The sequence below is a fragment of the Uloborus diversus genome, chromosome 4 (assembly GCF_026930045.1).
Source record: "Uloborus diversus isolate 005 chromosome 4, Udiv.v.3.1, whole genome shotgun sequence".
In the NCBI taxonomy this organism is placed as follows: domain Eukaryota; kingdom Metazoa; phylum Arthropoda; class Arachnida; order Araneae; family Uloboridae; genus Uloborus; species Uloborus diversus.
Window position 1 is genome coordinate 124,921,667 of NC_072734.1, and position 13,930 is coordinate 124,935,596.

The following is a 13,930-nucleotide window of genomic DNA, read 5'->3' on the forward strand; positions in this document are numbered from 1 at the left end:
TTATTATGTACATGTCTGTATCTCATTTGAGGCCCTTATGGTTGTGGTTAGCCACTTGCAATTGCGAAATTTGTGACATGGAAAATCCGCCACTCTAAAACTTACAAATTTTAGGAAAGTTTGAATGCACGGGGGGTAGAAGTGATCAACTTGTCACATATAGGACATTTCCCACAAAAAATATAGGATAAATATAGGACACATTATACGAATAATTTGGCTATGAAAAAATAAATAATACATATCATATATTATTTAGTTATTCTTATCAATGATTTTATTTAAAAAAACCCTCAAACAATATTATAACTTACATCTGAAATGACTTTCCTGTAGTTGAAAGAATAATTTTTGAAAAAGCAAAGTGTACTTTATAGACTAAATAACTAAACAAAATTTGAGCAAAGATAATTTTATTATTTCTTCCTCACTCATGACCCAAGTATTAATTCCACTGTTCTTTGATTTTATATCTAAACTGAACCCTTTAGTACTTGGATTAAGAACAAACAGAGCTTGAGAAGGATCCTTCTGACCTTTTTCTGAGTTTTCTTTATGCTTGAATGTTTCAGCATGCTGCCTCCATTGCGAAAATCCACTATTGCTTATGGGCACTCAACTGTTGCAAAAATGGTAAAAATCGGTAAAATCATCTTTTCCTTTAGTGCACCATGTGCACCAAAATTTGTACTATTAATGTCCTCCTGGTCAAACCACTCCACACGAAATTTTGTTAAGCAATGCGATTTTGCCTTTATAATTCCACTCATTACAACAAACTACGTTTTAACATCATAAGGAACTAACATTCCACAATCCCAAAATTCCACAAAAAGAAAAGATTGCAAAAAGAGTATTAGAACATTCCGATCAAAAAATGCACTGAACACAAAAATATACCAATGAAAACCATGATGGAAAAAAAAACAAACGGCTGTTGCCTCCCCCCCCCCCAACGCAAAATTCTAAAACCAACTTCAGACTTAGTTCTCGAAACTCCACCCACTAGAGTGACGTCACATTGCTGTAGCCAATGAGCGAATATGCCTTTTGCAGGATGTGATAATGAATATCACATTTTTACCCATTTATATTTTTCCCATGTTTTCAGTCATTTTAATTGTTTTTTTTCCCCCATTTAGTGGTTTTTTTTTATTTTCTTGTGCATTCCACGTTTTCCCCGCGTTCCCCGTTAAATTTCGCGCACTTTACGATATCAAATATGTGGCTTATTCACTTTTCCCATCGTTTAGCTTTTTGACAATTTTTCAAGCGTCGATCCGATTTTTTTGCATCTTCTTGTCGGCCATTAAAATGGTGTAGCGTCCCCTTCCCTTCGTTGTTTGGGCGCCAAACGCACTCATTGGTTCCCGCGCATCGCCGCGTACCCGGATCTGATCGCTCATTTGCCGATTCATTTTTCCACCCCACTTCACTCTGCTTGCTGCTTCCTGTGCAATCGGACGTGCTTCTCGAGGCTCCGTTTTCTCTCCGATGATGGCGAAAGAGATGGAATTGTGCACGGCGTCATGGGACGGCTGTTGCTCTCCGCAATATGATTAAGACCTCAAAATGAGGTGAAATTTTCTTATTTTATATTTGTGTTACGTAATCATGATAATCAAGATCGTTATACTTCGTCGCAGCCGAAGATGAGAGCATTGGAAATGCATCACCTGTGTGTATGAAGGCGTCCGATGGCGGCACGCAGAATGTACCTGAATCGTGCCCCTAATTAACTACCCCTTTTTGATGATCAACATAGCATGGGGTGATGATACGGAGCCTCGATTATCCCGAAATTACCCTGATTCATTTTCAATCGTGTGACGATCTCAACATTGTCACCATGGAGATTACCAACCTACGCACCATTTTTCTTCAACGTACACTGGCCTGCAACTGACATCTTTGATCATGATCCATCCCTGAATTATGCCCCACCATCTTCATAGTGAACTGTCCGTCCTCCGTCCATTTCAATTTGAATATTTCACCACCATCCGAATGAACTCTCCGTTTTTTTTATCTTTAACGAACTTTGCAAACCCCAGCTCCACTTTTTTGAACTCTTAAGTCTGTATTCCTCGCATTTGTGTTTTTTTTTTTTACCAAGTGAAAAAGGTTTTTTTTTGGTGATCACCATGCAAAATTCCTGTCTTCGTGTCTGCTCTGAAGTTTAACATAAAATAAAGAGTGTACGGTAATGAATTTTGTCCTTACTATCGTCTACAAACACGCAACCCAGGGTAAGTCTTTTAAATTTTGTTCTTTGGCATTCAAGGCAGTCGTTGATCTGAGGTTATGAGCGGCTGCGATGCTTCCACTTCCACGGCCTAAAATCGTTATCTTTTTGGTTTTCGAATAACTTTGCAAAATTAATCGCGCGCATCATGACACAGGATTGAGTCAGTTTCGTTTTTTAATTTGAAATTCATTTGGGGACGTACTTTCAGCTATATTTCAGCGAAAAATCCAATGTCAAAAAGTTTATTTACTGTTCTTTTTAAAAGATATATAGGGTAAAAAACAGGAATATAGGAAATATAGGACATTTTCAAAAAATATAGGAAATATAGGACAGTTTTGATGCTTTTTTTGAAAATATATGAAATATAGGATATATAGGACTACTTCTACCCCTGTGCATTATGCACGTACGTGCATTTGGACATGCATCATGCACGTCCCAATAATAATTAGTAAGGTCAGATAAGATCCCGAGCAGTAAGTTTTGTTTCACCCCTGATTAACATTGACAGAGATATTTAGTGTGGCATTACTTCTTCTCTGAAAAATCTTGTACAAATACACTGACATACCTGAAAAACTCATGCTCACTTTTCTGAATAATTTTCTGAAGCATCCGTTTTACTTCATTTTCATTCAAGCACAATTTACAAACCTGAAAAAGCAAGACAGAAAACTTAAAACTTCATGAAAGTCAATATTTCGCAATCAGATTTTAAGAAATTTATGAAAAAATTTCAATTAACGGAAAAAAAACTTTTTCAGGTATACACTATTCAATTGGGCTGAATAGGGATAGACTCAGGTAATCTTCTTGTCTACCCTGCACTTGTCTCCTGGATGGCGGCTAAGGCACTTATGGGCTAAACAAGTTAATTTGCGATCTTCTTCATTTGCCATTCATATTTCTATTGTTTGCATTCTCATTTTGTCTTAATTGCAGCCTGACATTGGAAATTACCAGCCACAGACAATGAAAATTAGGGAGTTTTTGTAAATGCAAGAGTGCAACATAAGGCATAGAAAAAAAAGATTAAAAATTAAAAGTTCAATGAGATTTTTTACAGGAGGTATAAGGCAAACAATGAGAAATTAGGAGTTGTTGCAAATTTGATGAACAAAGTTTAAAATTGACAATTAATTAGCACAGAATAAAATTTTTAACTTAAAATAGCATATAGGTCACTAAGTGTTAACTATTTGCCTCATGAAAGTTTTGATACAACTTTCTTTTCACCCATGGGAATTTTGAGTTATTTTATGGGTTTATATTATTTAATATTTATTCTCTTACTTAATTATATATTTTATTAAAAGTACTGTTTGTATTGTATTTAAAATTAACTACAATTCAAATGCATTCCAATCATTTCAAGGATGTTGGATATAAAAAAAATGCAAATGTCAATGTAACCAAATAAAAATACTTACACCAGCTAAAAGGCCATATCCTATAACAGCTATGTGCAGCTCTTTGGAACTGGCATTTTTCACAAAAATATTAAGAAATTTTTTCATAAAATACTGAAAAATGCAAGAGGAAAATTAACAAACTTACTTCAAAATAAAATACTTGGAAATGAAATTAAGAGTATAATTACTAACACTGAATATATTCCTGCAGAACTTTTCATCTTCAGAATATTTTGAAGTAATCATTTCAGCAATCTGTAATGGTAAGATTAAGACATTACACATTAATGAGGAAAAAAAATTAGGGATCTATCTAACATTTTTTTGTAGGTCACTTTTTATAAATTAATTATTTTGCTGGAGGCAGATGGCATCTCATTGAAGCTGAGAGTTTCAACAAATTGGTAGCTAAACCAAATGTAACACAACAACAAGAGACAGCAGCAATGATACGGTACAACTGACTGAGTAATGCCATCCAAAGACCGCAATAGTCCTCTTTCTAAATGATAAGTCATTATTTTGTGGATAAAAATACTAAGAATACCATAAATTTTAGCAAGAATAAAATATTTATGTTTGAAGTGAAAAGGGAGTCCCTTGAAACGAGCGCGAGCACTGAGATCACTGGTCTATTGTACTGTAAATCATAGGCGGATTTAGGCCGAAATATTTGGGGGTGCAACAATAGCAGGGAACTGAGGAGGGGGGGGGGATTCCTGGAATAACTAAGGCAGTTGCGAAATCAGAAAATAATTTTAGGGCGGGACACACTTTTAAGTCTAAAAAACGCGATGTAAACCATATTTAGTAAGATTAGGGGATGTGCAATTCTTAACATTTCAAACTGCAGAAAAAGTCTTAAACGAAAGTCGATATTAGAAGCAATGGGTGAATCTAGCTACTGGTTTGGAATGGGATTCACTCCCGAGAAAAAATTTGAAATAGTAGTTTTGAAAACGCAGTTTTACAGTTCTTGGTGATATTTTAGAGGCAAGAAAGGTACGTGTGGCTCCAAGGCTATTTTTAGAAATTTTAGTCTTATAAATGTGACTATAGTCCATATTTATAGTTTGGGTTATGAATGAGTCTCATAGACTGCCTCCAATCGATTTTTTGAAAAGCAGATAGAAATACGTAACCCCCTCCCCCACGTTACCTCGTTAACTTTTCATAATTGAAGTTCCGAAAATACTACGGAGGACAATTTTTGATGCTGTTACCGGACGGGGTGTTCTGGAGCTCTCCCCTGGAAAATTTTCGAAATTGAAGTCCTAAAAATGAAGTTCTTTTGCAATAATCCATGGTATTAAAAAAAAGGATTCTCCCACTTAAAGATTTCGAAATAGTAGTTTTCAAAACCAAAATATTAACACTCTTTGATGATAATAGAGAAAGGGTGGTCAGAAGCCGTTGTTCTAATATTTTCCAAAATTAAAGTCTTAAACACATGAGTGTAAGACCATACTTGGTAACGTTAGGGACACTGCAGTATTTCAAAACTGAAACTCCAAAAACGCAATTTTAAACGATTTTCGATGTATTTAGTGATTAGAAGATCTTCCTTGGAAATTTTGCGAAAGTGAAGCGCAGGAAACGAAATTTGAGGTACTCTGAGGTACTTTGTAATAATTTTAACTTTAGAAAGGAGTTTGCAGAAAAAACATTTTGAGGACTAATAGAAAAAAATGAAAACGAAATAGAAAAAAAAAAAGGGAGGGGGAGATATGAAAGAAAGAGGATTGTGCGAGAAGGCACGCAATTCGCCGCCAATAATCGGAAGCTGTTGAAAAATTTGTATGTCAATATTTCTTTTTGAGAGAAAAATTAAGATTTTTTCCCAACACTTTTTTTTTTTCGTAAAATAGCTGCGTTTTCCCAAAATGAGATCTTTTCTTCTCTTCAATAATAAAGAATATTTTTTTAAAAACATCTACTCAGCATTTTGTGGGGAGGGTCACCAATCTTGTGCCCCTTCCCCCTGGATGCACAACTGCTGCAAAATGTCCGGAAGTCCTCCTTCAAAAATTTTTGATTTTTTACCTTAAAATTGTTGGTTTTCGGTTGATTTCGGTGTAGATTTTATTAATCAAGTTTCTTGCTATAGCCATGTTTTTTTTTTTTTTTTTTTTTTTTTTGGACTTGATTAGCCATTGTTGTTTTAAAATAGAAGAATTTGTATTGATATACGAACAAATACACAATTACAGAACATGCAATTTTATTCTATACAATAACACAGCACTGAACAATAAAGTGTTTGAGAAGTTTCTTTATTTGCATGAAATTATTTAATAGGTTTTTTTCTTTTCCCCAAATGGATAAAATTACTTGAATTCTTAATATGAGCACAGTTATGTTTTTTCTCGCACTAGCGCCGTGTGGTGATACACTGGATTCAAGTAAATTTACTAGTATAGGAGCTATGATTTTTTCCCCCAACTGCGTTTCTGAGTGAAATATAGTAAACTAATTTTTTTTCAAAACCCAACCAAAAATTTTGGGGGTGCGGCGCACCCCCTGGCAACCCCCGTAAATCCGCCTATGCTGTAAATAAATATTTTTGTTTAAAAGTAGCTGTACTTGATTCTATTCAGCATTCTATAGAGTAGATCCAGTTCTAACAATGAAAAGGCTTAAATTAATGTGAAAAAAAGAATTGTTGCATCAACCAATGTTGCATATAACAATTTGTTTAGTTTCAAATATATTCTCTGCTGCTATCTGTGTCAAGAGCAAAAAGAGAGACTATCATATATGAAAGACAACAAAAAAGGGAAAGTAGCATGTAAATCTTATAAATCTAAATACATAAAACTCAAAGGTGACTGACTGACTGACATAGTGATCTATCAACGCACAGCCCAAACCACTGGACGGATCGGGCTGAAATTTGGCACGCAGGTAGATGTTAGGACGTAGTCATCCGCTAAGAAAGGATTTTGACAAATTCTACCCCCAAGGGGATAAAATAGGGGATGAAAGTTTGTTTACCGAAACACCCATGCAAAAACAGAGTCAAAGGGCAAATTGAAAATCAAAGTGAAAACCTTGCTTGAATTAGTTACTCAAGTTTTATTTATTAGCGAATTGAAAATGGAAAATGGCAACAGATAAAATTTAAACTCATTAAAAGTTTTCAAGCATATTTTGGATTGCATTTGCTTTGTTTCGGTTTAGTAGTTTTGGTTATAGACTCTGCTTTGTATTTGGCATTTGTTTTGTTTTCGTTTGGTTTAAGTATAGGTTTTGACGGTTCGACTTTTTTAAAAATGGCTAAAGAAAATCTGAACGTTAATGGAGAAGTTGAAGAATGTACTGTCGTCCCTATTGTTGGTGACGGTGCATGTTTGTTGATTGCTCTCTCTTATTTAATGTACGGAACACAAGATAGAGCGATGGAGGTACGTTCAGAAATTGTCAGATATGTGGTTAATGACTAGAGCAAGTTTTCAATTATGACCCACGACAGGAATGGTGATAACTACTTAACACCTGATGAATATTTTGCTGATATGATGAAAAATGCTACTTATGGCGGACTTTGTGAGTTAATAGCAGCAGGATTAATATTCCCATTTAAAGTTTGAATGCTTAGTTACTACGGTTCAAGAATTACTGCCTAAAGTTTATCCAGACTAGGGTTGGCATTCTGCCGGCAGAAACTAGTTTTTGCCGTGCCAGTGGCAGAAACTGGTTATAACCGGTAAAAACCAGCAGAAACTGACAAAAACTTAAAAATGTCTTTAATAACTCAAGTAATTAGTAAATGATATTTGTTTAAGTACTCTAAAAAATCAAACATCATTTCATCATTTAAAAAAAATAAAATCCCATGCTAGTGCCCTTGATTTAGTTCAGAAAGGGAACTTTTCAATTGCAGAGGCTCGTAGTATTTGTATTAGTTTAACAAAGGATAAAAAATCATACAGGGATGCTTAGGAGAGAGGAGTGACATACAGAATTAAACAGGCATTACTGATTTGCTCACTTATATGCTTCCTCTAAATTGTTTGTGATCGAAATTATTATGTAATGTGCTTCAAGAAGAAAGTGCCAGAATTTTACTTGACTAAATTTTGTACCTAATGTCACAGTTTTGCAGAACAAATTGGCCCCATTTCTCAAAACTTATTTTTCCAGTCAAATTTTTACCACAACCCCAGTTACTACTTGGTGGACCAGTTATACAATAGATGAAAGTTTCACAAACATTGCTTGCTCCTTGATGCATTATCTGCTAGATCTTCTTTTTTAAGAATATTCTAAAATTTCTCATTTGTGCGTAGTAAATTGAGAACCTGTTCAGATTTTTGAAAGCAGCTTTTCTAAGAGGCAATTTTCAGAGTCCAAACAATGTAACATTTGATTTTGAATTGTGATAATTTTGTAATAAAGTTACAGTACTTTGGTTAACAATTAATTATTTTTTCCATTCATTTTCTGATGTATATCAATAATTAATTTTTCATTTTGTGAGTTTTTGCCAGTTTCTGCCGCAAAGTGGCAGAAAGTGGTTTTCCCGCCATGCCGGTTTTAACCGGTTTCTACCAGTGGTTTTAACCGCCTCAGCAGAAACGTACCAACCCTGATCCAGACAGTATTCATATACATGACAAGCCTATTCAATGGTTATGTGAGCGTGCCATACTTACTCCAAAGAACGATCGAGCAGCAACTATCAACGATATCCTGCTCATGTCGATTTAGGACAAAGAAAAGGTCTATACTTCGATTGATACTGCGGTTAATACAGATGACGCTACTAATTACCCTGTAGAATTTTAAAATTCATTGAAACCGCCAGGTTTGCCTTATCATAAGCTTATTCTGCATGTGGGCACTCCAATTATGCTGTTGCGAAATTTAAAACCACCAAAACTTTGTAACGGTACAAGACTGCAAGTGAAAGCATTACATCGCAATATAGTGGAAGCCACTATATTAACTGGGTGTGCGAAAGGAGAAACTGTACTTATACCACGAATCCTATCAGTACCGAATGATATCCCGTTCGAATTTAAACGATTACAGTTTCCCCTAAAAGTCTGCTTTGCCATGACAATAGACAAGTCTCAGGGGCAAACTCTCAAATTTTCGGGTATTGACTTGAGAGAACATTGCTTCTCTCATAGACAGTTTTATGTTGCTTGCTCACGAGTAAGTTCACACAGTAGCTTGATAGTTTTAGCGCCTAATGATAGATTAGTTAAGAATATTATGTACAAAGAAGTTTTGTAGGCCCTAATTTTTTACACACGTTAAACAAAAGTAAAGCCGCAAAAACTATACCTAATTAATAATAATACTTTTTAACGTGAGCGAAGTTGCGGGCAAAAGCTAGTATCTTTATATATTAATAGGCAAGCCGTTTTCTTTCGGTACCGATTTCTCCTCTGTTTGGGAACCGATTTCCTTCATTCTTTTTTTTGTTCGGTAAATATTGCTGAGTTTTAGTGTCATCAATAAAAATTTTTGAAATCGAACACTAATTAACGGAGATATTAATAAAAAAAGCATTTTAGTCCTAAATGGCTCTTTCTACGCAAACGGATGGTCCAATTTTTTCGACTTTGATATGGTTGGAAAGGTCTTAAAAAAACACTTCTATCGGAAAAATTGTCAGGGCGCCCAAGGTCCAATAACCTAAATCCACTAGAAAAAAAGTTATAAGAATTTTTATTTAGCGAAACTCAAAAATTTTAATTTTATCTCTTTTCCATTGTTGGAAGCGTGAAACATTAAGAGGTCTAGTCTCTGCCCATACGTAAATAGCATACGTTAATCGTGACGTCATCGCACGAGCACATCGTAACGGACGCTAGCAACTTACGCACTGACCTACAGAGGCTACGGCAACTGCGGTAGTCTCTGCCCAAAAATACTGAGAGTTCGTTAATACTCACTGGGATAACGAACGTACGGTAAGCATTAAACCACGCCTTTCTTCCTGTCCCTGTAAGTCAATGGAAAATTAGAATCGCTGATATGAGAACGCTCAGGAGACGAGGCTATCTTCAGTTGTTTTGTTTTGATTCTCCTTCCGACGTCTTCTCTCAATCACAGAAAGATGGAAAAAAATGTTCTTGTTGTTACTTACACCACTCGGGTACCCAAATCAGAAAAAAAGGGGCACAAAAGAAGAACCTTATGACCTAAGAATCATAATGATAATAAAAAAGAGCATTTTTGTTGGAGTTTTTACCATTTTTTTTTTGGAGCATTCAGTAACAAGTTCCTAAAAATTAAAATATCAACTAGCAAAGAAAACAAAGCAATGGAAGGTTCTAATTAAATTCATTTTTAATATTTCTTCACTGATCTGTCAATATGATAATGAAATTAAAAAATATTCCTAATGTAGCGAAATATCATTCTTTGAAACATTATTTTGAATTGTTTTGTAAATTATCAAAACAGCTTTAACACTATAATATTTAAAAAACAGGCACTTCTGGCACCATGGACATATCTACCGGAGGGGGGGGGCAAGGGGGGCATTTGTCAATGAGTTTGAAAGTGTATACATCTTCTTCCAAGTCCATTAAAAAAGAAAAATTATTGGTGTTGAGTTAATACTGCTATCATTTTAGAATTACATTGCTTCCAAAATCTTGGGGGGAGGAGGGGGGCTTAAAAGACCAGTCCCCAAATTGCCCAAATTATGGCCCTGCCCAAGAGGACACTGAACTTAAATCTTTGGGAGGAAAAAAGTCTTCAATTATTTGCCGAATAGAATGCCACAAATATTATCGCTGAATGAGGATAATTTTGGCTAATAGAACTCCTAATTTTGCTGAATCGGCAAAAAAATTTGTCAAATAAGGAAAATTTTGGGAGGTCACAACGACTTTGCATTGGGACTCTCCTGCCCTCCCCTTCCATGTTGAGATGGTGACACCCTTGTGTGGCCCTGATCAAGGATTGTGCCAACCAGGCTCTGATCTATAAATTTTGGGCCCCCCTGGCAAAAAATTAGCAGAGCCCCTAACTGCCTACTGGAGTTCTACGGCACTGAAAGCCGGGGGCCCCTTTAGTATAGTGAGCCGTCTCGCGCTGCGGGTCAGTAGATCTGGAGCTGGGGCTAACTGAACCCAGGCCCAAGGAGTTTAGAAACCCATCTCTCTTTAAATATCCAATGAATGAAATTTAATTTGTATTTATTAGGCTTTACATATGCAATTACGAAAAGAAAAATAATTGCTAAAATGTTTTTTCGTGAATTTCTTTCTATTTGTAGTTTGAAAATTAAAACATCATTCAGAACAATTTGCATAATAGATTAACTAATAGGCGATAATATCAATTTCTGTTAATGCCTGTCCCTAACCGCATCTCCTCTGAACTGGAAATGTCTGCCAAGTCAATACTGGTACTGTTGAATACATCACACTCTAGCATTCCCCGTACCTACCATTTTAATTCTAAACTGTTGGATGGGGACCTGAAGACAGCTGTTTTTTTATCCAGGTCAGAAGACGAGTAATCCCTGGTCTAGCACTCCCAGAGGTATTAATTCTTTGAAGGACTTTGACTGCGACATATTTAACTTGCCCCAGTCACCATTAACAAACATGGAAGATCTTTGACCGGCTGGCATCGGACCTGGGACCCTTCGGGTAAGCAGGGGTCCTCCCCCAAGAGCAAAAGCACCCCCCCAAAAAAAATACCTCTCAATTTTCTTCCCCCCCCCTTAGAAATTCTATTGGCACAGTCTGTATCATGACCCCTTCCAGGTGGGCACCACTGAGTTAAGAGTCTGACACCTTACCAATCCGACCAACACACCCCACCTTTGGATATGGGTTGTTAATCTCTGTATTTATTGCACCCTGTCTCATCCCTTTGAACCTTGAGGGGCCAGATATCCAGTACTGATTATGTCTTGAGGATATCCAAGGATGTCATGATACCCTAAAAAGCATAAAATCTTTGAGGCGGATGGCAAATGGGTTGGCGTGCAAAGTGAGCAGGGGGGTGGGGCCCCCTAGTCTAAACTATTTATTTCTTGTGTCTATCTTCTCCGGATTGGCCGTGTCTACCTGTACCATTGGATACAGCGCAACTAGGGGAAGCCATTTCCATTAACACTCCTCTAAACCTTTAGGGGGCCTCCATTCATGAGGATATCCAGGGATGTCCTGACACCCCTAAAATAATTAATTAGTCACCTGCTGCAAGTGGCTTTGAGCCCCCACAGGTGGCAACCAGGGGTTGGCGAGCCAAACGAGCAGGGGGCAGAGCCCTCTAAAATTCCATCACAATTATACTGCAGTTTGTACAGAATGTGTTTTAATATTCCTTTTTATAATAAAATGACAGCTTAAGTAAAGAAATTTGTTTGAAATCAGCCGAAGGAATACAAATAAAGTGCATATTGAAGAAACTACGATGAACATTAATGTAAATTGGCATTTATTGGTTCCGCAACTGTGTAAAATTTTGTGATGCGTATTACGGAAATGATGATGTATAGTGAAGAAAATGAATTCCAGATTCATCAATTGGGTGGTAAGGGGACCCTCTCGATTTCAGGAACAATCAAATTTGGCATTATTGTGTACGCATTTTATTGTTTTTTCCATATAAAATGCATCGAGCACAAATCTATACCTGCTAGTTCTATGGAAACTAGAAAGCAACAGAGCATGGTAGGGTGCGAGCATGGTAGGGTGCCATGCTAGTATTCGGAAAGTTTAGCCCCCCCCCCCTCCCATGGAAAATTGTGAAATGAGACCCTACTGTACCTTGAGGGGTTCCTACGGAAGTATATATGTGTACCTGAGCTTACAGCTATTATGTGCAAAGTCTATGATGGCTGCTGAGTGCTGAATTTGCTCCTTTGAGTGTTCAACAAGAAGAAGCAGAAATATTGGAATTTGGAATGCATCAAAAGACAAGTATTTCAGGAGTCTCACACAATGTGTTGAATAGTTTAGATGCAGAGTTTGTCAAACTTTTTTTTCTGACCAAAAATGTTCAGAGTAACCTCACAGCAATGAAACATTGCTTTCCATCAGCAATATTACCAGCTCATTTGCTCCTTCATCATTATGGGATTACAGACTAATTTACCTTATCATTCGGCAAACACATCATTTTTAATTCCAAGCATTCATTTATATTTATTGATAGGAGTGAAGTAAAAGGTATTGCAGGTTGGCCCTAGAAACATTGTTGTTTATTTTATTTGCAAAAATTAATATTATGAGACATGCAAATGGATCATATCAAATCTATAAATAAATAAATAAAATTCTCAACCTGACCATCTCAGATTTTCATGAAAGTTTCAGAAGCCCTTCTCTCTGACATCTTAAATGTAACAGTAAAATCCCTCCTAACAGCCACCACTCTGATGCAGACAATGTTTTATTCTCCGATTGCAAGGAAAATAACATTATTAAACCTCTGCCCTTCGGACACCCCTCTTTTACCAACAGAATTTTTTTCCTGTTAGTGTCTGTATTAGAGGGGTTTTACTGTATATAATTTTAAAAAAGCTTTCATACTTGATTAGTAATTAGTTTCTGAAAGTTGTTGAAAAGCACTTCTTTTTAACTTGCTGGCAGTGCTTAAAATTTTATAATTCAAGCTTTAAGAGAGCTACAGAGCTGTATTATAGCTCACTTTAAAGAGACATGCACTTTAGTTAAATGTGTAATTTAAATACTTTTCGGGAAAAAATTCTCTTTCCCAAAATTTTTTAATTAAAAAAAATGAAAATAGTGTCATTTTATAAAAAAGAGCATGATTTTTACTGTATTTTAGTGAATAGGGCCAAAAATTTTCAGAGTAGGACTACAACAAAATTTTAAAAAGTACACTTTTTTAAAATTATTGGAATAAAAAAATGTTTAACTTGCAAGTCAGAGATGAAAGATCATGAAATTATCTTTAAAATGCGCTATTGTACAGCTCTGTAGCTCAAAAAAAAAAAAAACTTAAGTTATAACTAGTGAAGTAACGGATCGTTAAAAGTTCAGATCTGCGGATAAGGATCACTAGTGTCTAGATCCGTGAGAACTTCTTGTGGGTCAGCACACGCTAGAAACTGAAAGCAGATAAATTTTAAATCATGGAGCAACAAAGAAATTCTTATTACTCGCAAGTATAAAGGTGTAACATTGTACTCAAAATTTACTTTTATGTAAACAAGCTTATAACCTCCACTTGGAAATTCCTAACAAATATTAAATGCAGAAAATTTCATTCTTTTAACTAGTGCCAATATTTAAACACACATATAAGATCTCAATATTAAAAC

At 35.8% G+C, this 13,930-nt stretch overlaps 1 protein-coding gene across 1 annotated transcript in view; it reads right to left on the reverse strand.

Moving 5' to 3' along the window:
- LOC129220818 (DNA-dependent protein kinase catalytic subunit-like) overlaps positions 1-13,930 on the reverse strand; it is a gene marked incomplete at its 5' end in the record, with an annotated part of 269,314 nt that overhangs the window by 235,877 nt on the left and 19,507 nt on the right. Inside the window, 3 exons of the mRNA XM_054855249.1 lie at positions 2,823-2,905; positions 3,682-3,774; positions 3,856-3,918. Of these exons, the coding sequence (XP_054711224.1) occupies positions 2,823-2,905; positions 3,682-3,774; positions 3,856-3,918 (239 nt within the window). The remainder of the gene's footprint in view (positions 1-2,822; positions 2,906-3,681; positions 3,775-3,855; positions 3,919-13,930) is intronic.